This window comes from Phascolarctos cinereus, unplaced genomic scaffold (assembly GCF_003287225.1).
Source record: "Phascolarctos cinereus isolate Bilbo 61053 unplaced genomic scaffold, phaCin_HiC Scaffold_4;HRSCAF=312, whole genome shotgun sequence".
NCBI lineage: Eukaryota > Metazoa > Chordata > Mammalia > Diprotodontia > Phascolarctidae > Phascolarctos > Phascolarctos cinereus.
In genome coordinates this window covers 567,867,905-567,895,321 of record NW_027555847.1, presented here as the reverse complement: position 1 = coordinate 567,895,321, position 27,417 = coordinate 567,867,905, and the positions used below count along the sequence as shown (strand labels likewise).

The window sequence follows — 27,417 nt, the reverse complement described above, 5'->3', positions numbered from 1 at the left end:
CAGCAAAAAAGTGTTACAGGTCACTGCAGGGACATAATATATTTGTTTAAAGAGCACTATAAGCTTCAGTTTGAAAACGCAGCTAAATATGAATTGGCTAACTCTTAGTAGCACACATTTTTAAAGAATATAAAAGATATATTGGATTTGTATAATACCAAGATCATTATACTTCCTGACTAAATTATAATATTCCTTAATTATTTAAGGAATTCAGACCACAAATACTATGGGCTGACATATTTTAGTGTCAGCCTACTTACACCCAAGAAATTCCAAGATATGAGGTATAACTATATAAAACAATGAAAGTTATTTTTAAAGTTTTTTTAAAGTCTAAATTGGTATTTGATCTAATTTCTTACAGATTACACTTATAGGTACAGCATGCATGACTATCAGTCACTTCTGCTGAAATTCTTCTATGACGGTTTATGTTGTGGAGGTGAGCCTGTGTTTTTAGGAGTTGTGTGCTTAGCAGAGTACACTAAGGGCCTGCTGATATGTTGTCTATTATGTTTGAGGAGCAGTCTTGCTACCATTGGGGTGCTCAGCATCTTCAAGGTAGCTACTCATTCAATAGCAATAGCTCTCTCAAAGATCATCTATTAAGTCCAAGAGGGATCAGTAGAAGGTAACAGATTTAGAGATGGAAAGGACCTTAAATGAGGACACTGGGGCTAAGAGATGTTAAGTGACTTGCCCAAGGTCACACAGCTAGTAAGTGTCTGAGGCAGGACTTGATCTTGGGTCTTCTTAATGCTCTTCTATCCAGGGGCTAGAAATCATGGATCTTTAAAGTGCTGAAGTGTATAAGTATCTCAACAAATTAAATGTGGTGGGGTTGGAATTAGAAAGCTATAAAGTTAGGGTTTTTTTTCTTAGTTAAATTTTATTTTACTTTCACAAAGGTCTGCATTCACTCCCTCCTACTTTCTTCCCTCTACTTCTACCTCAATTAGAAAATAATAAAAATAAAGTCCCTGTTACAGACATGTATAGTTAAGGAAAACAAATTCTTACATTGGTCCTGTCCAGTGGGGTTATATCTCAGACTGCATTGTTAAGTTCATCACCTCTCTATCAGGAAGTGGGCAGCATGTTTCATCATGAGTCCTCTGGAATTGTGTTCATTAGATTTCCTAACTCTTTCAAAATTGTGTACCTTTACAATGTTATTATTATATAACATCCTCCTGGTTCTGCTCACTTCAGTTTGCATTAGTTCACACAAGTGTTCCCAGGTTTCCTTAAAACCATTCTCTTCGTCATTTCTTGCAGCATAATAGTATTCCAAATCACATTCATATATATCATAACTTGTTCTGCCATACCTCAAATTCATGTGTATCCCCCAGCTTTCCAATTCTTTGCTACCACAAAAAGCGCTATTATAAATATTTTTGTACATATAGATCCATTTCCTCCCTTTTTTATTTTTTTTGTTTCTTTGGGATATAAACCTAGTAGTAGCTGGGTCAAAGGGTATACATAGTTTAATAGCTTTTGGAGCATAGTTCCAAATTGCTTTCTAGAATTTCTGGACCAGTTCACAGTTCCACTAACAGTAATAATTAAGTTTTTAAAAATTATTGACATCGTGTAATCAGAACTATTTACATCTCTGACATACTGTGTTTCAAATGGGCTTAGTTTCAATCTCTTCTTTTAATAGTTGCTAACCAGGAGTGAAATTAAATGATATGAGATTTCTTTTCTCTATTTGTTCTCTGTTGAAAGTGATATGAATAAAAGGTGAAAAAGATGAGGGAGGAGAAAAAGTCAGCCATCTGAATAACCTATATTGATAATTCCCAAATAATCAATTGTATCATTGAATAAGAGAACCTTTTTTAAAAATTAAATTTCTTTTGTTACATTTTAAGTTCTAAACTATCTCCCTTCTCTCTTTCCACCTCATACTAGAGAAGACCACCATTTGACACAGATTTATGAATATATGTAAAAGCATATTATGTGTACTTCTATTTATCAGTTCTTTCTCTGGAGATGAATAGCATCTTCCTTCATAGGTCCAACAGGCTAGCTTTTAGTAGTTCTGGAGATTCAGCATTCCTTTCTGAGTCAGATCTAGGGCAAGGATGTTTATTCTGAATAGATGCACATAATGTTGGGAGGACTAGGAGTTTCTGTACTCCAGCGTTTGAGGCAGTGTGACATAATGGGTAGAATGCCAGATGTGGAGTCAGGTAGACCTGGTTCAGGTCTCACCCTCTGACACTTAGCACTGGTTTGACCACTGGCAATTAATGTAAGCTCTCAACCTCAGTTTCCTTATCTGTAAAACTGGGGAGAATCATAGCTATAGTATCTATTTCAGAGGGTTGTTTTGATACTCAAGTAAGATGATATATGGAAAGCCCTTTGCAAACAATATAAATATGAGCTAGTATAGTTAGGAGTGGGCAGAGGTGATGAAGAAGGGGAAGCTAATCATTTCCTATGGCCCTGAGTCTGAGCACTTAGATTGTCTAAATAAGCCTGCTTATGATTCTTGGGTCTTACTCTCTCCTTGTAAGAGAAACCTCATTCAGTACTAAAACACCACTTAGTTTAATCATTTGTATGAGATTGAAAAAATTAATTTTACAGTGATGAAGATGCTGTTTTTCACAGGGGGTAAAACTCTTGTCAGAATATAACTTGGACGTCTCTAGTCAAACTTTATATTTCCTACAATTTCAGTTGGAGACTTGAAAGATCATTTTTTTCTCATGGGATGCTGAATAGTTACTATTTTCTAACCACTAAAACATGTGGCAAAGCTGGAAGATACAAAGCTTGAAATATCCTTCATGACAAAATTGTGTTATAAATATTAATAAGACAGTAATATCAAGTATCAAAATGTTTTGTGATAAAAATTCAAGATGCTGGCCAGATAATAACATATTATTAAGATAAATTCCCTGGGCTTCTCAAAGGCAAATAAATTCATGTCAGACCCTGAAAAAGCTCTCTACGAATTTACTCATGGGGGGATAGTTTATCTGGGATTTGTGCAATTTTAGTGTTGCAAAGTGATTTCCTTAAGGGTTCTCGTGTGTCCTGCATTAAGCTAAAAACTGGTTTCCCACAAGTGGTTTAATATAGGAAAGGACGGATAGGATAAACTGGGCCTCTGATTTCACTGGCATAGGGAACTCCTGTGTAAGGAAACTTCCTCTACCAATGCAGCACATTGTATGCAACTTAAAGTCTTAGAGGGCAGTCTAGAGCATTCAGAGTTTAGATAACTTGTCCAGGGTCACACAGCCAGAAGTGTCAGAGGTGGGACTTAAACTCTTACCTTCCTGGCTTCAAGACCTGCTCTCTATTCACTATGCCACAATGTCATGGAAAGTAATGGGAAAGCAATTATGGAAGCCAGTGACTCATCCATAACTCCTGGAGCATTCATTTCCAGGGTTTCAGGTTAAGTTTGGAAAGACTACCGCAGACCCAGGAGTTTTGTTGCAAACTCTGCCTAGTGCAGGACTTGAGGGGCATGATTTATACAATCATACCTTCCTGTATTTTTTGGGTGCGTATCTCTGTCTGGTGTGTGGTCTGTAATAGAGTTGGAGCAGAACCAGCTATGGGTTCTATAAAAAACCCTAGGAAATGCAACAGTGGCCTGCTGTCTAAAGCTCAACATTCTTTCTGTTGCTTTGGTGTAGAGAAGTTTTAGTGAGTGACTACTGAAGCTGCCTTTCACTGGAAGAAATCTGGTCCAGAGGATAGAGTGGAAGGGGATAATGCAGATAGGGATTTTGAAAAAACTGAGCTGACTTACTGAAATACAGACTTCCTTAAGTATAAGAGCTCAGATTTAATCATGGGCATTGTCACATTATATGGACATTTAAGAGAAGTCTTTAAAATGATAAAATGATGTATGTAAATTGCTTTGTAAATCTCAGTGCTATATACATGTCAATTTTATTTAATATATTGAATAAATTACTAAATTACTGTGAGGTATAATAATTATTAATATTATTAGTAATAACATGTTGACTTACTGCAGTCGTGGACTTTGGCTGTTTTTCTAAACCTTTTGTTCTGTAAGAGATAGAATGGCAGATCACAAAGTGTTTGCAACAGTGAATATAATGGAAATTTTGGCCATCACAATGCCTTGTACTAGTAGATCCTTAATAAATGATGTTGAACTGATTCATTTGTTAAACTTTTTTTTCTCATTTTCAAGGAAACATTCAACAATCTATGATAAAAATATAACTTTAAAAGATCAAGATAAAGCCTATGATAAAAACACAACTTGAAAAGACTAAGGTAAAAAGTTTCCTCGAATAATGTGTGGGCTAGTATCACCGAAGTGAAGTAGCAATATTGAATTAGATTATCTCCACAAGTTTAAACCTTTCTGCAGATTTTCCTTAGGAAATGAGTAAAAGCTAAAAATCTAAGGCTTTTTAAACATTCTCCTATAATCTGCTACCCACATTTAATATCTATGTCCCATCTATGATGAGGCTTTTAGGATCAGCTGACAGAGGCAGTGTTATAGAAATATTCCAACAACTCATGAACCAGGTATAGTCAGAAATCTTTGAGCTTCTTTTTTTTTTTGGCTAGGCAATGGGGTTAAATGACTTGCCAGGGTCACACAGCTAGTAAGTGTTATGTGTCTGAGGCCGAATTTGAACTCAGGTCCTCCTAAATCCAGGGCCGATGCTCTATCCACTGCGCCAGCTAGCTGCCCAATAGTCAGAAATCTTGATCACATATTACTATTTTCTTAAGAAAATTAGGTATTCTCTGGGTTTTTGTTCTTTATGTTGGGGGAGGGAGCTAGTACAAAGTGTCCCCTTCATGAATTACTCCCTAAACTCATACTCGAAGGTTGAAGGTGGCTGCTACCTCAACATTTAAGGGTATTCTATGGGTCTGTACTTCTGAAACTATAGTTCATAAGCACCCCACTGGTCTATTTCCTTTTAGAAGTTAGTCAGTAGACACAATTAGTGAAAAACAAAGGCATTTACTAAGATGGTATCATAAGAACAACAGTAACAAAACATTCCCCCTATAAACTTGAGGTATACTCTGCTTCAACTGTGGTAGGAGGGGTGGGCACACACTTAAAGAGTACATGATGGTAGGGAATATATGTTGTTAAGGCAACTGGCCTGTGGCACTGCAGGGCCCTGGTGTCCTTTCTTTTATGGTGAATTCATGCCTCACCCCCTTGGGAATGGCATATTTACTGGAGAGATCACTCAGCTGGATTCCCAGGGCCTTTTGTTCCCCACAGCTTGATTCCTGACTGTCAGGTCTAGTTCTCTCTTGAATCCACAGTTATCTCTCTTTACTGCCAAAGGTCACATTCCCTGGAGGCTTTCTCCATTAATTGTCCCTTCTGGCTGCTGGGTGAAGAGTGTTCTACTGGGCAAGTAGCTCTAAATGCAGGGGGTTTCTAACCTAAGGTCTGAGAACCTTGTAAAAAAAAAACCTGTATTTCAACATAATTGGTTTTCTTTGTAATCCTATGTATTTTATGCATTTAAAAACATTATTCTGAGAAGAGGCCCATAGGCGTTGCCAGATTATCAAAGGGGTCTGATTTGGTCCCATGGCTTGGATTAAACCAAATACTCGAGTTTGAAAAATTTCCCTAAAAACTGGTACTCAGGGAAATGATACAATGATGAGTTTTATTGTTACATGGCTCAGTAAACAGGCAAACAAAGAACACATACAATATTTATATGGAAATATAAATAGATAGATCATCCCCACAGAAGCAAAAAACTTAACCCAGTGGGAAGGGGTGGAAGACATGTAACGGAAGAAACATACTCAAAGCTTGGGTTTAGGTGGCAAGATTATATACTCTAAGAATGGGCTTGGTTGAGAACAGGTAATTGGTACCAAATGTAGGATTCTGATTAGATCCAGATATGGTAGAAAAATTCTCGGAGTCCCTTATTGATACCAGGTTTAGGTGAAGCTTGGAGAGGAGTTCCTTTTTTCTTTCCTTTTTTTTTTTTTTTTTGGTGAGGGAGTTGGGGTTAAGTGACTTGCCCAGGGTCACACAGTCAGTAAGTGTCAAGTGTCTGGTCTGAGGCCAAATTTGAACTCAGGTCTTCCTGACTCTAGGCCCAGTGCTGTAACTACTGTGCCTCCTAGCTGCCTCCAGGAGTTTCTTTGAGACCACAAACTGGTAGGAAGACTGTCTAATGCAGTCAAAGGAGAATGACTCAAGGCCCCTGCAATAGGTCAAGTGTCCATCTAATCAAAAAGCTGCAAGCCTTATCTGCCTAAATCAGAGTTAACAGAAGAAAAGAACAAACTGTCTATTTTGCCCCTGTGCTTCTATAGGCATTACAACCATTTGGCTTAAATGACTCCATGTTAGAGTTTTATCATTATACTATGACATCAAACTATAACCATAACATCAAATGAAACTATAAAAAATATGAAGTTTATATTCATCACAGGCTCCCTAACATAAATCCGTTAAGAACCCTTGCTCTGATGGAAAAGCACCATGGTTAATGTTGGGGTCAGAGAGGGAGGAAACAAAAGCAGAGAGACAGCCTCTCTCAAGAGCTAGGTTCTTTCTCCATAGCTGGCTCCCCTTTGGGCTCCCAGGGGTCACACTCCTGGTTTGACTGTCTCCAGAGCTTGCAGGATATCTTTTTGAAGGCCACTCGGTTTGTGGCCAGTGTTCATCCAGTTAATGGCAAGCTTCCTTTTCACACTTCTTAACAGATAAAGGATAAAGATGATGTTTTTGTACTTCAGCATGTTAACACTTTGTTATCTGCCCCTTCAGTGATTTCATATCAATTAGGCTGGGGAGGAAATCATTCCATCAGCGTATCCCAACCAATTTCTTCTAATTATATTATGAATAGATTTATAGAATTGTAAGGTACCTTAAAAGGTCTTAGAACCATAGATTTAGAGTTTGAACTTTAGATGTCATCTAGTACAACCTCATCTTTTATGAATGAGGAAACAGGTCATGATAAGTAACTTGTCCAAGGTCACATAGGTAGTGACAGAATTGTGATTTGAACCTGAGTCTTCTCACCTCAGATCACTGCTTTTTCTATTGAGCCACGCTGACCTCTAGTACTTGTTCATGTTTTAGGTAGGATTAAATCTCTGCAAATCAGCCCAGATGTGAAAGTCTGTTCTACTTTTTAAAATTTCTAGAGCAAAAGATTGTACAACTTGACCTAGAAAGTTATAAGTTATGTTAAAAAAAATTTAGAAAAATCCTAGTTGACACATCCTTGGGGGAGTATAAATGGGATCCCTATAAGTACATTTTTGGACACAACCAGTATGAGGTCCTATTCAATGCTAGGAGTCTTTGATTATATGAACAATGCCAATGTAGAGGAATAGGTTTTCTCCTAATTCTTCCCCTTTGAGCTTTATAGGAACAAAAGGAAAAATAAGAATTGTTTTATCTTGATACAATGAAAAGAGCATTGGATTTGGAAGCAGAGGTCCTGGGTTTAAGTCCCAGCTCTATCACTTACTAGTCACTTGACTTAGGGCAAGTTATTTACCCCTCCCTGGCCTCAGTTTCTTCAAATGTAAAGTAAGAGGGTTGGATTAGTTGATGTCTAATATCTCTAAATGTATGGAACTCTAGGAACCTAAACAATGAGATTTAACTTTTTATGTCAAAATCTTACCACAAAACATGTTGTTATTAATCTGTTTCCAGTAGACAAAGATTTAGCTCATGAGCTCTGCAATCTCCCATTGTTAAGGTTATCTTTTTTATTTGACAGAAATGGACAGCTTACCTTAAATTTAAGGTTGGCACTTTAGGCTTCTTAATTAAATCTTCCAACTGTCTATTCCTCTTTTCCAAACTAAAAAAAAAAACTTCTGTTAAGTGAAATTGTATTTCCATATAATATTTTGTTAGAGAAATAGAGAATGTGTTTTATATGACATTTCCTCTCATAAAAGAGATACATATGAATGTAGTATAAATACATATTCATATAAACCTTTGTTTATATTTATGTATGTATACATATATATCTCCTTTTACATTTTGTACTTCTCATATGGGTAGATAAAGTGCCTGAAGAACTATGGACAGAGTTTCACAATATTGTACAGGTGGCAGCAACAAAAAACATCCTAAAGAAAAGAATAGCAAGAAAGTAAAATGGCTGTCTGATGAGGCTTTACAAATAGCTAAAAAAAGAAGGAAAGCAAAAGGTAAAGGAGAATGGGAAAGATATGCCCAACTGAATGCAGAATTCTAGAGAATAACAAGGAAAGATAAGAAGTTTTTCTTAAATGAACAAAGCAAAGAAATAGAAGAAAACAACAGAATGAGAAAGACAAGAGATCTCTTAATGAAAATTAAGATTAATGTGCAAAAAATGGCTAAAAGACAAAAATGGTAGGGGCTTAACAGAAGCAGAAGAGATTATTAAGAAGAAGTGGCAAGAATACACAAAACTATACAAGAAAGAACCACAATGGTGTGGTTACTGATCTATAGCCTAACATCTTAGAGAATAAAGTCAAGTGGGCCTTAGGAAGCATTGCTAACAATAAGGCTAGTGGAAGTGATATAATTCCAGCTGAGCTATTTAAAATCCTAAAAGATGATGCTGTTAAAGTGCTGTACCCCCAACAAATTTGGAGAACTCAACAGTGGCCATTGGATTGCAAAAGATCAGTTTATATCTCAATCCTAAAGAAGGACAATGCCAAGGAATATTCAAATTACTGAACAACTGCACCCATTTTACACAATAGCAAGGTTATGCTTAAGATTCTGCAAGCTAGGCTTCAGCAATATGTGAACCAAGAATTACTAGAAGAGCAGGCTGGTTTTGGAAGATGCAGGGGAACTAGAGACCAAATTGTCTGGATTATGGAGAAAGCAAAGGTAATTCAAGACTTCATACACTAAAGCCTTTGACTATGTGGATCACAACAAAATGTGGCAAGTCCTGAAAGAGATGGAAATACCAGATCATCTTACTTGTCTCCTGAGGAACCTGTTAGAAATGAACATGGAACAATTTATTGGTTTAAAACTAGAAAAGGAATACAATGCTATAAGGTGTTACCTTATTTATTTAACTTATATTCAGAGTATGTCATGTGAAATGCCAGGCTGGATGAATCAAAGGCTGGAATTAAGGCTGCAGGGAGAAATATCAACAATCTCAGATCTGCAGATGATACCATTCTGGTGGCGCAAAGTGAAGAAGAACTAAGAAGTCTCTTGATGAGGCTGAAAGAAGAGAGAGTATAAAAGCTGGCTTGAAGCTCTGCGTTAAAAAAAAACCAACCCAAAACTATGATCTTGGCAACTGTTCTCATCACTTCCTGGCAAACAGAGGGAGAAGAAATGGAAGCAGTGTTAGATTTTACATTCTTAGGCTCAAAGATCGCTGCAGATGATGACTGCAGCCATGAAATGAAAAGACACTTTGCTCCCTGGAAGGAAAGCTATGCCAAATCTGGACAGCATACTTAAAAAGCAGACACATCACCTTGCTGACAAAGGTCTATACAGTCAAAGCTATGATTTTTCCAGTAACAATGTATGCCTGTGAGAGCTGGACTATAAGGAAAGCTGAATGCTGCTGAATCGATGCTTTTGAATTGTGGTTCTGGAGAAAAGTTTTGAGAGTCCCTTGGACAGCAAGGAAATAAAATCAGTCAATACTTAAAGAAATTAATTCGGAATTAACTCAGACTATTCACTGGAAGGTCAAATACTGAAGCTGAAGCTTAAATACTTTGGCCACATAATGAGAAGACAGGACTCATTGGAAAAGACCCTGATGTCGGGAAAGACTGAAGGCAAAAGGAAAAGGGGATGGCAAAAGGTGAGGTGGATAAATGGAAAAGATGAACATGAACTTGGACAGACGTTAAGAGATAGTGGAGGACAGAAGGGTTTGGTGTACTGTGGTCCATGGGGTTATGAGGACTCTGATAGGACCGAATGACTGAACAACAGCATCAACAACCTCTCATGTACTTTTGCATTCTATTTTATATAGTATTTTTGTGCACATGCCCTATGTGAGAGGAATCCTGCTATATTTTGATCTTTAAAAATAATTGATATAAATACAAAAGCTATCACTAAAACAGACTAAAAAAAAGAATGTGCTGAATCATTTCAGGTAGCAAGAGCGTTTTAAAGAACCCATTTGGCTAGAAGTTGGTCAGAGATTATGGTGCTATAAGGATGGTGGTATTAGATTCCCTCTGGTATGTACTTCCAATGAAATATCCTTAAGTATATGTTCCAGTGGTACTATTGGATCTGGTCTTGAGCATACAGAAAGGCACCCTTAAAAGGAAGAGAAAACCTAAGACTGGTTAAAAAGGGGCTATCTCTAGATCTCATTTAATTATCTTGTGTATGTATGTGTCCCCTTGAAAAAATGTAAACTCCCTGAGGTCAGGGACTATTTCATAGTCTTTGCTTTCTGAGTATCTAGCACTGTGCCTGGGACATAGTAGGTGCATAAACTTTGATTGATTCTGGGGCCTCAGAAAATTACACTTCCTACAACTTAGAAAAGCAGTAGTATGTCATCTCACAGATAAAGGACTGTTGGTGTGGCAGGAAACCATTTCACTGACCTAGTAGGTGGAGTGGGATGTGGCCTTCTCCATGTAGTGGTCAGGCTGGAGTGGTTCAGGGAAAACAATCCCCTGCTGTGACTGTGACTGAACCTAGCCCATCGAAGTAAATCTTCAGAAACATCCAAGACACCCTCTGTAAAAGCTATGGTCTTATAAAGATGAAAAGGAAAATGTTCCTTACTCATGACATTCCTTGACACGCTATAAAGAGAAATGTAGTCCCTGTGTAAACTGTTCTCTTCATTCTGCTTACTTTACTCTGTATATACAAGTTGGACATGGGGGAAAACTTGTGGGAAGGCATTGAAACTAGTACATCAATACCCAGAAGCCCTTCTGGTGTGAGACAAAAAAGATGCCTGATCAAAGAAAAGACAGAGAATGCCCCACACCCACAGAACAACTAAGGCAGATCATGAAGACCTTTACATTTAGACAACAAGTGACTCAGGAAAAGGCTTCTCCTCATCACCTGCTCAGTGTGAAAAACAAGGTGAGAGAGAACTTTCCAGCCCCTGGCTGCTCCCCACCAGGGGTACACTGTAAGGTAGGGTCCTCTGGCAGCCAGTGGGCTGGAGGGGTGGGAGAGAAGAGAGGTCTTAAGGTAGAATTCATCAGAGCAGGGCAGTTGACCTGTGGGGCAGGAAGGCAGCAGTTGTGACTGATAATCCTGACAAAGGCCTGTCTCTCTTCCCCCTGAAGCTGCTGTCTATGGTCAGTTTATAAAAGATAAGCAAGGCAAGACTTCTGGACTAGGGTTCTGAAACTAGACCTTATACTACTGTGTTAACAGGGAGGAGAGCAAGAACACTGGGGGAAAAGTCTACAGCAAAGTGAAGGCCTTGGGAGTCAAGGTGGTGATCCAATTGTCATTGCCTGTCTGAACGTACCTCACTATGCTGTGTGTTTTCCAAGACAGTGGGCTGCATTATGAACTGTTGGAGGACCTATGGCCCAGCATACATGGAGGGCTGGACAGTGATGTTGCTATGGCACAAACTAACAGCTCCATGCTAGGTCCCTGACAACACTTTCTGAACCCTGCCCTTTTCTTTCAGGCAGGCCTATGCCAAAAGTCTTGGGGCCCTGGTACTCAGCTTGCTATGCCCTGACATGTGCCTATGAAATGGAGGGATTGGGGTAGATCATGTTGTATAGCCTGGCCCCCAACCATTGTACCCAGGTAAAATCAGGTCATGTCAAAGGCAACTTTATGAACTCTGTATTGACTTTTTCATTACCTACAAAGCCCAGTTCAGTCTTTCTAGAATCAGTGCTTTCTGGATGTACTGCTATTTAGTTCTTTTATGGGTCTACTTAGTACCCTGGAAGATCCACATTCTACTCTCTGGAACCCTTGCTAGGATCAGTTTAAAAAACCCAACAAACTTTTATTGATGCCTTTTGATTTTATACCACAGTCATTTCTAGGTACACAACCTTCTTTCCACCCTCTGCAAAATGAACCTTCCCTGGTAACAAAGGAAAACAGTTGAGGAAAACCAACCAGTGCAATGGTTGTATCTGGCAGTCTATGTAATATTCTGCACCCATAGTCCACCTCTCTACCGAAAGGGGGATGGTGTGTTTCATTTTCTGTTTTCTGGAAACAAAGTGGTCATTACAATTAGTTCAGCTTCCTTTTAGTGTTATTTTCATTTACATCATTGCATATATTGTTCTCCTGGTTCTATCTAACATTGCTGCATCAGTTCTTACAAGTAATCTCATTTTTCTTTGAATTCCTCCTAGTCATTGTTTCTTGCAGTGCAATCATATCACAGCCGTGAAACCAGTGCATGCATAAAGTAATCCTGTTTGTATTGTCTCTGTTGGACATCCACCTAAGCTAGTCTGCTGCTGTCTGTTACTCTGCTGGTCTTCAGCTATTCAGTCTCTTTAGGGCCACCTCTTACTCTCTGCTGTCATCTTCTAAGGCTGAAGTAGCTAATAAGCCTCTCCCCACTAGGAGACAACTACAACTCTTTAAATGCATGGTTTAAGATTATGAGTAACCACATCCAGCCAGGCAATCAGCAAAAGCTAGCAGAATACTCCAGTCTAAAACTGTCTATTCTTTCAATCTTTTTCTACTGGCACTGAATTAGACAACCTGACTTAGGGTTAGACAATAAGTCTCTTATTGCCAGTCTGTATCCCCTAAACCCAGACTCCACCTAAAAAACTCTCACCTCCTTCCCTCTCCCTCAACCCCAGAAGAAGTAAGGGGGCTGTGAGAAAACTCTCACCTCCTTCCCTCTCCCTCAACCCCAGAAGCAGTAAGGGGGCTGTGAGGAAAATCTCCCCCACATGATTGATATACAGATGAATCTAAGGATAAGAACAGAAAGTCAAAGCAAAGCCACTGGCTGTTCCACATTTCCTGCCATTACTGTCCCATTTGTCAACAACAAAAGCACTGACTTTTGTGAAACTTTCCATCTAATCTTCCTACACTTGTACGGTCTCTTCTGAACCTTAAGTAGACCAGGGCCCTATTCTAAAATATGGTGCATTTCCTCTTTTAAAGAGTCTAAGAAAACTAACTCATTGTTAACTAAATGCTCTAAAGGTATCAGTGACTACTTAAAACTGCAAAGCATAAATAAATTTGTTTTGTCAACTTACTGTGCAATCTGGAAGTGAGACATCTCAAGCCTTTGGTCAGCACATTCTATAATCTCTTCATATGATGTTACCTTTAATAAAATAAAGTTTAATATTTAAAAAAACCAAGCCAGAGGTAGTAGAAAGAGACCTAAAGCAAACATATTTGTTGTCTGATAATTGTTAATTTGGTTATTATAGTTTATTGAATGCTAAAGATATTTTGTAAGATTTTACTTATTTTAGTTGATTGTGTTTGCTGATAGTTAAAAAAATAAATTAATGGATTTCCTGCTGGATCCTAGTAACCATTTCTAGAAAAAGTGTTAACAAAGTGGTTCGGGGTATATTTAAGGCTCAGCAGGTGTGGTTTGAACATGTACCTCCTCCTTCCTCTCCCTCCCATTATTTTTTTCTCTATATCACACTCATAATTGTAGGATATGGACTCTGGCATTTGCTTACAGCCATTGTCTGCCTCCTCAGATCTGGCGCCTTGGTCACAGAATCACAGACTCTTAATGGGTAAGAAACTTCAGAGGTCATCACCTAGTCCAACCCATACTTTTTGTTTGTTTGTTTGTTTTTAATATAAATTTATTTATTTTTAGTTTTCAACATTCACTTTCACAAGTTTTTGAGTTCCAAATTTTCACCCCATCTCCCCCCTCCTCCCCCAAGATGACATGCATTCTGAATATCCCTTCCCCTAGTCTGTCCTCTCTTCTATCTCTCTCCCCTTCTCTTATCCCCTTCCCCTTCTATTTTCCTGTAGGGCAGGATAGACTTCTGTACCCCATTTCCTGTATTTCTTATTTCCCAGTAGCATGTGAAAACATTTTTTTTAAACATATGTTTTTAAAACTTTAGGTTTCAAATTTCCTCTCTTCCTCCCTCCCCACCTACCCTCATTGAAAAGGCAAGCAACTCAATATAGCCAGCCCATACTTTGACAGAAACCTTCTCTATCTCTGGAAAATGGCAGTCCAGTCTCTGAAGGCCCCCAGTGATAGGCATTCCACTCCGTTTCCAGTGAGCCCAGTCCATTGTTGAGACAGCTCTAATTGTTAGGAAGTTTTTCCTTACAGTGAACTAAAATCTGTCTCTTTTCTGCAGATTCCTTTCATTGTCCCTTGTTCACCCAGTCATTCAACAGCAGTTATTAAGTGCCTACCACAGGACAGATGCTGGAGAGGCAAAGACAAAAAAACAAACTCTCTCTGCCCTCAGGGAGTTTACATTCTATTGGGATAAATAACACATAAGTAGAAAATTAAATTTTAAAATATACAAAATAATTTTCTTGTCAGGGAGGGAGGGAACCAGCAATGGAGAGTCAAGACAGGTATCTGTAAGAAGGGGCCCTTAAGCTGGACTCTGAAGAAAGGTAAAGATTTTATGAAGGAAAGGTGAGGAGGAAATGCATTCTAGGCCTGGAAAAAGCCTATGCAAAAGTATGGGAGATAGAATGAGACAAATTAAAAAACAAATGGCTTGGTCATAATCATAGTGAAGTATGATAGAACTAGATGGACTACTACCAAGATGAATTATCAAGCTATGAGGTAAATTATTTGCAGGATTTTTTTTTTTTGCATGGCATGCCTGTATAGTGGCCACTCATATCAGTATCTTAAAGGATTCACAGCTATATGAGTTTAACTCCTGAAGAATCCCATTCTTTTAGTATTTATGAAACCTCCACTAATGGAGAGGGGAAACTCCTGAAGAATCCCATTCTTTTAGTATTTATGAACCCTCCACTAATGGAGAGGGGAAACACTTAGAAAGGAGACCAATCAGAAAGAGATTATTGTAAGAATCTGGAAGAGAAGTAGAAGTAAGTGATGAGGACCTGAACTATGGTGGTAGCTGTGTGAGTAGAGGGAAGGGCATAGATATGAAATAGAATTGTAATTGTGGAGATAGAATTTGTAATTGATTGTGAAGGGTAAGGGAGAGGGAAGAGTCCAGGATAATCCAAGGTTGCAAACCTAAGGGAATTGGAAGGATGGTGGTATCGTCAACAGAAATAGAGAAGTTAGGAAGAGAGGTAGGTTTGGGAGAGGAGGGGGAGAAGATAATTATGTCCCTTAGATCCAAGAAGAATGAATCTAATCTCTCTTCCATGCCCAGACTTCATAGAATCTCAGAGTTGCAAAAGCCCTGAGGTACTTAAGAACAGCCATCATGCCACTCCTTGCCTTCTCCCTGCTAAAACATCCTCACTTCTAATCAGTCCTCATGGAATTGTCTCCATCACACTCACCACCCTGGTTATCCTCCCTGGAATGTGTTCTAACTTTTCAGTGTTATTTCTAAAATGTGGTGCCCAGAACTAAACATAGTGCTCTGGATGTACTGTAGGATGATCACCTGGCCTCCCTTAAGGCAGCCTAAGAATGCAATCCCTTTGTTGCTGCAATATTGCATTGGATGGGCAGGCATGGATGGGTTGTCATCTGTATCATTGGAGGGAACTCCCAAATAGTCCATTTGAGTATCAGAATATATTGCACTGTTGATTTATATTGAGCTTCCAATCTACTATGATTCCCAGATGATTTTCAAGAGGATTGGTTTCTAGTTACAGCATCTTTATCTCATACAGCTGATTCCTTGAACCCAAGAGTAAGATTTTATATCTACCCTTATTAAATCTGAGCTCATTAGATCTTTCTGCATCCTGACTCTGGGTTCTAATGCTAGTTATCCCTCTGATGTTAATGTCATCTATCCCCAAAAAGGCTTGTACCTCTTTGAAACCAGAATCAAATCAGCATCCTAGGGATCCCCATAGACTCATGTGCTACAGTCAGCTACTTTACCAGATGACCTATTAAACAGAACTCAGAAAGTGAAGTAGGCCCTCATTTTCCCTCCATTCACTCAACATTCTCTCTCCCCACAAATAGTGCGTAAGAGTAAATGTGGCTTCACCCCTTCACATTTTCCCAGCTGATAACAAAATATGACTCAGCTGGATCCAGTTCACCAAGAAGCCTCAGCTATTCTCTGCTGGTTTCTGCTGTGTATGCAAGCCAGATTAACTCCTGCTCTCTAGATCAGGGCTTCTTATACTTTTCCCACCCCATTTGGAGTCATGACCCACAGTTTAAGAAGCAGTGCTCTAGATGTCTTATGACAAGGCTTTGACAGCTTGTTAAGTAACTTTGATGGAGATATGACAAAGCTCACGGACACTCTTTTGTCCTTGTAGGCCAAAAATGTGCAGATATGGGACAAAGGAAAGTTTAGAAATGGCACACCTCACCCCCAGACAGTTTTGTAAATGTATTCCCTATGTGTTACTGTCTGACAAAAGCTTTGAGCCTTCATATGACAAATGTAACTTGACCTATTACCAAATTAATAGTGATGTGTCAGGGAGAGCAGAATTTTCTGGCATTAAAAATACTGCACTTACATAAAAACTAATATTTTAAATGTGGGCCTCATTGTGCCACCCTGAATGTTGAACCTTAGAAGACTGTTTACCTTGAGTGCTACTAGTCTTGGCTTTTCCTAACAGTCAAAATGCAACCATGCAGAGGCAGTTCATATGTAATAACAGAGAAGAATGTACCCTGCAGGTTCATATGGCATGCCCCACTAACTTACAGAAGATGAAAGCTAGATAGTAATTCAGAGATTACAATCAGAGATGGTAATTCATCCCCACCTCCCATCCCCCCATAGAGATAAAGAAAAAACTGGGGCCCAGAGAGCCGAAGTGAGTTAGCCATGGTCACAGTGGTAATAATAATAATAATGATAGCTAACATTTATATAGCACCTACTACATGTCAAGCACTGTACTTTACAAATATTATCTTATTTGATCCTCACAACAACCCTGGAGGGTAGGTGCTATTATTATCCCTGGGAGAGCCAGTAATTGAACTGGCATTCTTTGGACCACTTTTTCTACTACTGCAAACCCTCTTGACCATGAAGACCTGACTCCTCTGCATCTAAGCTCAGGAGGCTTCTCAGAGAGCTGTGGCTTCCCTTTGCTTGATGGATCCATGATCCACTGATCCTCCAAACAAGTTTGTGGAATGAGATCAGGACCTCTCAGGATTCCTTGAATGACTAGGAAGGCTTCAACCCTGGAGAATTTCTCCAAACCAATTACAGTCATACCAGTTACAAAAGAGTTTGATGATAGGCCAGCTCACAGGAGATTACCAGTAATCTCCCCAAGACAGACCCCCTTTGGAAGAGTTCCTAGAGGAATTCTAGCAAACTTTTGATGAAACTCCTGCCAAGTGGTGGAACTGGTGGAACAGACACCGTGGGTGGAAGTGTACAGGGCCAGCTTGTCTTAGGTACTTAGTCAATAGTGGCCTGGCATTTTTTGTTCAGTTTGTGGAAGACTTGGTCAGTCTACTCTGGAATGAACTCAGTGTAGGTAGAATAAGTTGGATAAAGCTGATTCAGAGTGTCTCTGTATCGAAGAGCATCTCCAGCCATTCAGAAGTGAATGACTGGTTGAGAAAACAATGTCTGAAAATAAGATTTGGGATGATAGCCTTCTGGCAAGGACAGAGCATACCTACCAAATGTATTTTCCTGAAGTCTTGCCAATTTCGTTTAAAAAAAAATTTAAACTGAAAAGGGAGGAAGAGGAAGAAAACTGGCTATACATGTCAACCAAGGTAGATACCACAGATTGTTGTTGTTCCTCCTTCATTTTTTTGTTTGTTTTTTTTTTGTTAGGCAATGGGATTAACTGACTTGCCCAGGGTCACACAGCTAGTAAGTGTCAAGTGTCTGAGGCCAGTTTTGAACTCAGGTCATCCTGACTCCAGGGCTGGTGCACTATCCACTGTGCCACCTAGCTGCCTCTCTCCTTTGTTTTAAAAGAGGACCTATGACATCTAGAGGGTGATGTTTTGACTTGCAAATGAATTGGATTTAAGTGAGTCAGAGCTGTGCAAATTCATCAGGCTTGTTTTCTCCTCCAAAGTCGGCAGAGTCCAGTGGCAAGACATAAATCAAGATGATTGGTGATGGCCCAACGATACTACGGAGAAGCAACAGTGGAAGAAGAATAGTATTATACCGAAAGTCCACTAGAGATAAAATTTAAGAATGGAGGTATTAATAAAACTCATAGTTTCAGATATCTATATGAAATTTCATAGAGTATAAATAACAATCAAGGTGAACCAGATATCTTAAACGCACACTTGACTTCCTAGGTATTGCAAAGATTTGGAGAGATAAGACCCATGACCCATGACGGGAATATGGCTCTGTAAGAGTATAGCTTATTTAAATGGAACAGAATAGGTAAAATGTAGGCAGAATATAGATAAATAATGATGAATGGATGTGTGTACATTTATATGTGTGTGTATATGTATGTATTATATCTCCCCAGGACAGACCCCTTTTTGGAGAATTCTTGGAGGAATTCTAGCGAACTTTTGACAAACCTCTCCAAACTGATGGATGGACTAGGTCAACTTGTTTTAGATACTTGGTCAATACTGGCCTGAAACAAGCTGGTCAGTATTGGCCATTACACAGACACAGATAAAGACATGTATAGTTGTGTATATACATGTGTGGGCATATATGTATATGTGTAGATGCATGTACATACATTTATAAATCACAGAGATATGTATAAGGCTCAGAGAAGTTAACGTGCCCATGTCCATGTGGATCATGTTAGTAATGGGACTTGAACCTGAGTCTTATTGACTGTTATGTCTATTATGTTATTACTTCACTATGCCTTTCTCTACAACTATATATTAAAAAGCTATATAATATATATATATGCACACACACACACACACACACACATATATATATATATATTTATATATATAAAACTATATATTTAAAAGGGTACTTGTGTTCTAGAATCCAGGAACCAGAAGGGGGAAGATGCAGAATATCAGTGGAGAAAGAAACAGAAGCAATATTGTCTTTGGAATTCACAACAGACCACCTGGATAGGAAAAAGAAATCTTATGAAAATCTTGGGAAACAGACTATAAGCTTAGTTCAGAGGCATGGTGGGGTACTTCAATTATCCAAACAATGATGGGGCTCTCCGTCCCAAGCAGAACAGAGTATAAATTCTTGGCGTTCCGTAATGATAATTTCATCATTCAGAAGTTGAAGTAACCAATAAAGGTGACATCTGTTATGGACATGATTCTCACCAAAAAGGAGGACTTGATTGCTGGAGTGGAAAGATGGAAATTCTGGGGAGTAGTGACCACTTTGTCTTAGAATCTGTGAAAGAGTGGGAAAGGAAAGCTGAGCAGAGTCTCATATGAACCACAGATTTTAGAAGAGCAGATTTCAGTAAGTTTGAAGACAAGATAGGGAGGCTCCCATGGCCCACAATTCTATAGAGGAAGTCAGCGTAGGAGGATTGGGAAGTACTCAGAAATGAAATTCTGAAGACACAAAGAGTATCAGTTCCAGTGTGTAGTGACATGAAAAAGAACACAAGGTTTGTGGCCAGAAGGCTTTAGCACCAAGTCCTGGCTCTGCTATTCATGGGACCTTGGGCAATTAGCTTAACCATCCTAGACTCAGTTTTCTCATGTATTAAATGAGGGCCTGGATGCTTCTGAGGCCCCTCCATTTCTAAATCTATAAAACTATGAAAAGGTTTGGTAGGTCATAGGGGAGGAGGACACTATGAAGGAGAGCTTGTTTGGCTTTATCCAGCATTCAGACTAGGAGCAATGGGTGGAAATTGCAAAGACGTAAATTTAGATGGCATTGAGAAGAACTTCCTAACAATCAGAGCTATCCAAAAGTGGAATGGATTGTACTCGAGCAGCTAGCTACCCCTTGATGGGGGCATTTAAACAAAGGCTGGAGGACCACTTGTCAGGTATGTCTTCTTCAAGAATGGGCTGGAATTAATGGCCTCTGTGGTCTCTTCCAATTCTAAGGTTCTGTGTGAAAAGAAAGAATTGTCTTGAGACATATGGATGTGGCTGCCCAGGGAACCCATCAACCAACTTAGATTGTTAAAAGGAAGGTGAAAGCAAGGTCAAGGGATAGAATATGAAAACAAAAGTATGGTACAATCCTGTAAGAACAGAGTTAGGTCATGATCAATCTGTAAATTTGTTTTGCTTGATTGCATTATTTCTTACAAGGGTTTTCTTTTTCTTCTCTAGTATGTGTTTGTGTGTGGGGAGGGAAAGGAGGAAGAGGAAGTGAAAAAAAAGAAAGGCTTTATAATTGAAAAAAGAATAATTAGAAAAAGAACAGTGTTAGGAGTGCTAAAACTCAATGAAGTGAGGAAATTCCTCTGGGGAAAAGAGAAAAACTAGGAAAGTATAGGGTTCCTGCTCAGGGTGGAAGGGATAAAGATAACAAAGAAATGAAAAAAGGTAGAACTCATCTCCCATTTTACTAGTTTTCTTTGCCAAGGAGAATGACTCTGGATTAAAAAGGATAAAACAAAAAATGTATATAAGGAAGCTGATATCTTAGATAAGTTGGGAGATAGTAAGAGATTACCTAGTAGGCCCTTGATAAATTGAAATCTTCAGGCTCAGTTAACTACATCCTAGGGTTCTAAGAGATTGAGCAGCTGGGATTCCTGAGCCAATGTCAGTGGCCTATGAATAATCATGGCAAACAAGAGAAGTACTGTCCAGCCTCTGATACATACTGGCTAGGTGATCCTGGGCAAGGTCACTTAACCTTTTGGCGCCACAGGCAGCTTTCTAAGACCATAAATTGCTGAGAAGGTACAAATTTGCTTTCAGAAGGGAAATTCTTTATCAGGTACAAGAAGACTGGAACAAGAAGTTTGTGTGGCCAAGGGGAGGAGGAAGTGAGGGAGGGTTGGGTTGGGAATGAGGGAGTTATGATGGTAGGTTATAAAGGACTTTGCTGAACAGGAGTTTGTATTTGGTCCTAAGGTAATAGGGAACCACTGGAATTTATTAAGTATGGGAATGACATGGTCAGACCCATGCTTTGGGAAAACTCACTGGCAGCTGAATGGAGGATGGACTAATCTTTCAGTGATTAGCAGCTCCCTTGGATCTGGAAACTCCTAGGCCCCTGGGCTCAAGTGCTTGTTTTCTCTGGAGTTTCCTGAAACTCACTGGACATTACCCTTGTGTAGGTAGAGTGAATCCTGTTGCTCTCCAAGCTGCCTTGAAACAGTGATGGGAATCCTTGACAGACAGGAGATGTGACACATGCAACCTAATTTTTTTTTTTTGCCAGATCTGATCAGACCACACCATGAACAATTCACATTGGACATGATCTACTCCCCTCTATCCTTGGTTGTCCTAGGGTTTAGTGTTGGTAAGTTGGCATTCCATGTCTTTAGGATTGCATTAAACCTCCAGGAGCTGGCCTTCTCGTCTTCATAATGCACCCAGCACTACTTCAGTCTGGTATCACTCACAGCCAGGCTCCTCTAGCAGACTGTCTAGGTCTCCCTGGTAAATACTAGAACTTCTAAGATGGTCTCAGTTCTTCCTTGGAGACCAAGGCCCTGCCTCTCCAGTGGTGGTGGCAAAACAATGTGGTCAAGCAAGTCTGGGGTGTCCAGATTTCCACCAAATGCCTGCACGACTCCCTAACCAGAAAAGAACCAAGCCTTTCAGGAATTTCTCAATACTAACCTGTCTTGAGGGTTCATCTGGCCATCCCTGTCCCCTGAGGGAACCCTAGTCCTGTTTATTAAAAAACAAAACAACAACAACAACAAAAACCAGGGGACTAAGAGTCTAGAATGATTACAGGGCACTAATCACCATCAGTGTATGAGACTGGGTGTTTCCTTCTGAGCCATGTTTACTATTCACTTATGAGATACCAAGTCTTCACAAAACCTGAACTTTGATGATCTACTATTTGATTCACATAAGTCAGGGATATAGGTGGAAAACAGTTAAAAACCCAACATAATTTCAGGATACTATGATGCCCTCTGGCCTGTGTAACACTTCCACAGTCTTCCAGTGTTTCATGAACTCCACAGTTCATAATCTGTCTGTTCCTTAAGGATGTTTCCTGCTAGGGCCTGTCCACATCCTCAGTTCAGACCATCCATCCTATTTTATTTTCCATTTTTGGTCAGGAGGCAAAGTCACCTGTTGAGATGACATACTTAAGTGCTCTTGAGATCTTGACCAGCCCGTTCAGTTCATCTGAACTAATTTAGCTCATCGGTAGCACTCTCATCTCTTTGCAAATACAGAAGAAGGCCAGTTTGACTGGGAAGAGATGAGACTTGTACAGCACATTGTCAGGTGTCAAGAAGCAGACCTGGATCCTCAGGTCAAACCTTTGTTTGAGTAGACCCCGACAAACCCCAAAGACCAGTCCCTGGGGCTTATGGGATAATACCACTAATTCATCTTGTACTTTTCCAACTTGACAGACTTCTTTATGGACTTGCGAAGAAAAAAAATAGTGCCATTTCTAAAGGTCTCTGGAAGCTGAGGAATTATTGGTGGAGCTCAAATTCCTTTCTATTCCAGCTCTGACCTACCCCAACTAGTTCTGGCAGATTCTGATTGAGTTGGACACCTCTCATATGTTAGTTTGAACCATCCGCTAACAATTATTTCAGCCCTCTCCACCCTCTCCCTGGGGCTCCAGAACTCCAGCAGAACAAAACTACTCAGTCTGGGAGAACTCCTACCCATCAGGCCACATTTGAAACCTAGTGGGGGGTCAGACACTTTGTGGAAGCAGAAATGGCACCAAAACCTAGAACATGGATGGTTACAGTGATGAACATTAGATTTGGAGACAGAGACCTGATGTTTGGCCCCCAGCTCTGCTACCTGCTACTTGTGGACCCATGGAAACACTACTTTACCTTTCTAGACCTTAATTTTCTCATCCCTTTCAACTCTGGAGTTTGTATACAGCTTATGAGCTAAACCAGTGTGAGGTCTGCTGGGCCTACCTTTCTTCCCATTCATCTCCTACTCTCTCTGCATTCACCTGCATCACCTGCATTTCCAGGTGGCAGGATAGCAAGCCGGTATTCTGTTGGAAAAAGCTGTGTTCTCAGAATACAGCCTACCTTGTGTGTTCCAAGAATTCTGAGAATGCTCAGTCCTAATTAAAGATCTTTCTTCATTTGAATCTACCAACAAAAGGAATCCTATATGTGGGCTCATCTTTCCTCTACTCACAAAGTCTTCACCCTCCTTTTGAAGGGAGCACTAACTGGAAAAGACTTGCTTTACCTATGTCTCTCTCTGATCGCTGAGCCCTTCCAGGAGAACTCTGAGTATGAGGTCACATAAGATTCTTAAAGACACTATATGTTGTTACCTGAAACTTCTAGTGGCCCTGAATTTGCCAGCCAATATGTGATTATGTTTGAGGCCTGTGACTAAGTCAGGGATCCTTTTGGGAAGTCTGTGGACCTTTGGAAGTCCCAATGAACAGACTATGATCTCTCTTACTTATATCATGAATTTATCTCTTCATCAGATCAGGACACTCTCCTGGTTACTGTGGATCACCTTAAGAAAATAAGTCATTTAGTAGCCTGCTCTGGAATGTTCAGTATCATGGAGGCTATTGTTTCTCAAGACTCTGTATAGCTAGGCCTGTTCACATACCTTATTTCAGCCAATTAATTTCCCATTTTTGGAACACTGTATTTATTCATTGTGGAAGAGGTCAAAGTCCACTTCTTTAATTACCACCCTTAGAAGGTCAGGCATAATGGACTAATCACAGCCTTTAGCAGCACTTTGTAAAGTCAGAATCACTTTTACTTCATACCACTGAGTTCTGTTAAGCAATACCATCCTCTATTTTACAACAAATATTTCTTCAATGCAAATTATACTTTCTAATCTTGGTTCTTCCTGACTTTCACCCTTCAGATGAAGAAGGTTCAGCCTCCTAAGTGACTGGTTAGTCAAGGTTAGTCAAGGAAAACTTCAGCTCGCTTGCAGCCCACAAATAATTTACTGAACATCTTGGACCCTCCAGAATCCCAGATATAACCTTTCAAATGTAAGCACAACCCCAAACAATCCTTTGGGATAAAGAAGATGATTATAACAACATGCTTTTTGGTAACCCAGTTGGTAAGCCCTGTGCCCTTCCACCTTAATTCCTCCTCTCTAAATCCAATCCATCTTCTGCCTCTCACTATTCCCCTCTGCGCTTTCTGGCTTCCACCAAACCTCATGACTAGGAAAGAGGTGTTCATGGTCTGTGCCATTCTGGATTTAGAGCACCAGATAAGGATGTCTCTAAGGGGAAGTATATGACCCGGATGATCAAACATGAGAACCAGGAGATAAGGCCCTATCTTTAATACAAGCTAAAACTTGAGACCCTGAGACTCACCCTGAGAAGGAGAAATGGTAAGAATTTGGTCCTGCAAGAAGCTAGAATGGGAACAGTTACCATAGAGGTGTGCCCTGTCCAGAACAGCCCACAAAACACTTGGTCTTGATAAGACTTAACAGTCTTGGTAGTGATTCCTTTTTACAGTTCTCTTCTAACTCACTTTAAATCTAACCCTTCTTCTGTCCCACTTGGCTCAGTCATCTCTGCTCAAGGCTGCTCTCCTGGTTGCAAAAATTGAGGTCCCATACAGATACACTGTAGATGATTTAGATGTTTCTTACTAAAACCTAGGAGGTTAAAGCAGCTACGTTGTGCAGTAGATAGAGTGCCAGGCCAGAAGTCAGGAAGACCTGTTCAAATCTGACTTCAGACACTTACTAGCTGTGTGAACTTGGATAAGTCACTTAACCTCTCTTTGCATTAGTTTCTTTATTTGTAAAATAATAGCACTTACCTCCAGAGTTGTTGCAAGGATCAAATGAGATGATAATTTTATAGTGCTTAGCACAGTGTCTGGCATCACATAGTAAGCACTGTATAAATGCTAGCTATTATTATTATTATTACTACTATAAATTGTCTGAAGTGAGATCGTGAAAGACTATGGCTATCTGTGAAGTGTTTTATGTTCATGGAATAATAGACTTTTTATTTATTTTTTTTTGTATTAAGGCAGTTGGGGTTAAGTGACTTGCCCATGGTCACACAGCTAGTAAGTGACAAGTGTTTGGTCTGAGACCGGGTTTGAACTCAGGTCCTCCTGACATCAGGACCAGTGCTCTATCCAATGCACCACCTAGCTGCCCCAACAATAGACTTTTAAAAAATCTACCTGCTAAGTTACTTCCTGGGGATAATGTATTCCATGTCATAACATTAAAGAAGTCAGCATAATATATGGCAAATTTTATAAAAGATTAAGTATTTTATTTTTTTAAAAAAGACTGTACCTTATTTATCAGGTTTCCTAAATGTTTTTGATACTCATCATTTTCTTCAATGAGTCTGTTGTACTGGTCTTCTTTGGACTCAAGAAGACTTCCCAATTTGCTAATCTAAAGAAACATCAGTAGAAATTCTAAATTGAAAACCATATGTGATTATTAAAAACAAGAATAGCAAAATGCTTATTGTTCTGTCTCACAAGCTGAGATATACCATCCAGTTATTAAAAGAGTGGAAGCTTTTTAAAAATTCAGGAATAAAAGATAAAGATGCTTTTATCTTCATCTAGGAGATAAAGAACTTGGCTGAATAAAGTAATGGAGTGTGGTCTTATTTACCCCCTTTTTTATGGTTCAGAATGAGGCTAAAACAAATTCACTGAGACTTAGCATTGAAATATTATGACAATGTGGAGAACATCTGGAAAAAAAAACTTCTCTAAAATGTATGTGGAATCATTTAGTGAATAAGTCCTCACTGGAGCCAACAATTCAACTTAACATAGCTTTTAAGCACCTAAGTAAAAATCCTCATGTGCAAAAAATCCCTTTTCCACAAGGGATCCTCTTTCTTGGAAATTCTGCGATAGGCAAAGCTGTCCTGGATGATAGTAATTGAAGTTATTAGTACTAAGGTATAAATAAGCAGAAACTCTTCTGTTCATACCATGAAATCACTTTGCAGATAGATTTTTTTTTTTAAAGTTGATTATTCTGTAACAGAGGAACCATCAGGTAGCAGACAGGGGTGTCCAAGAAGCCCAGGTTTCTACCCCTGCTGCTTAAACAAATGTATCAGCTTGAATGTGAACAAATCCCTTAGCCTCTCAGTGCCTCCAAATAACTCTTCCAAGACTTTAAATTACTGATGATATGCAATGGTGGAGGGAATTTCTAAACACCAAGAGTTTAGGAGTTCAGGATCAAAACCAAAAAATATTCCATAAACATAAAAAAAAAACCATTAGACCAAATGATGAGAACCTGGACGAGGTTGGTAGTGGTGGAAGACAGGATTTGAGAGCTATTGAGGAACCAGAATCAATGGAATTTAGGAATTTGATATGGTGGGCAATGAAAAAGAATGAGTAAAAGAGGTTGGGTCACAGGGAAGATTGTGATACCATCATCAGGACAGACAAAAAGGGGGAGTGTAGGTTTTTGGGGAAAGCTGATAAATTAGGTTCTGTATAATGTGGCCCAAATAACCAACGGGGGCTGCTGCTGGTGGAATCAGCCAACCTGTGTGTTCCCCTCCTTCAAGATCTCAGACAGTTGGAGCCATTTCTCCCTTAGCCTGCTGTAGTGGGCAGTTCTTGGTTTTGTGTCTGAGGAATGTGTGTTAGTGTTTGCATCAAACAGATCCCTTGCCCATCTGGATGCCCTCCCCTTCACAAGCAACTTCCATTTTGTTAGATGCACCATTCATTTAATGCCTTACTCTGGCCATCATCCATCTCCAGGCCCCTAAGCATTAGTGGGAGTCCCCTAAGGTTTTTGTCTCCCTACACTTTCTCCTGGTATGACCTTATCAGCTGCTATGATTTCAATTATGTTTATATAGATAACTCACACATCTGTATAATCAGAACAGTTTTTCTCCTGAAATCACTTACTGCTTCTTGTATGTCTCCACCTCTATGTCCCATCAGTAGCTTAAACTCAAAATGTGTAAAACAGAATTCACCCTCTTCCCCTAACCCTGTCTTTTTGTTAAACTTCTCTATTTTTATTAAGGGCATCTTTATCTTCCAAATCACCCAGGTTCATTAACCTTGGGAGTCATCTTTGACTCCTCCCTTTCATTCAGATCCTTACTCGCCCCTGTAATCATTTATCCATATTATTGATGGATCCATACATCTTTTGCATCTGTCTTTTCTCCACTCAC

At 39.4% G+C, this 27,417-nt stretch overlaps 2 protein-coding genes across 3 annotated transcripts in view; one reads left to right on the top strand and one right to left on the bottom strand.

Moving 5' to 3' along the window:
• RIOK1 (RIO kinase 1) overlaps positions 1-27,417 on the top strand; it is a 140,090-nt gene that overhangs the window by 14,741 nt on the left and 97,932 nt on the right. The gene's annotated exons all lie outside the window — the stretch shown is intronic.
• The window catches only part of CAGE1 (cancer antigen 1), an 86,261-nt gene that overhangs the window by 2,340 nt on the left and 56,504 nt on the right, over positions 1-27,417 (bottom strand). The window contains 3 exon segments of the mRNA XM_078153624.1: positions 4,026-4,065; positions 7,800-7,868; positions 13,261-13,331. Of these exon segments, the coding sequence (XP_078009750.1) occupies positions 4,026-4,065; positions 7,800-7,868; positions 13,261-13,331 (180 nt within the window).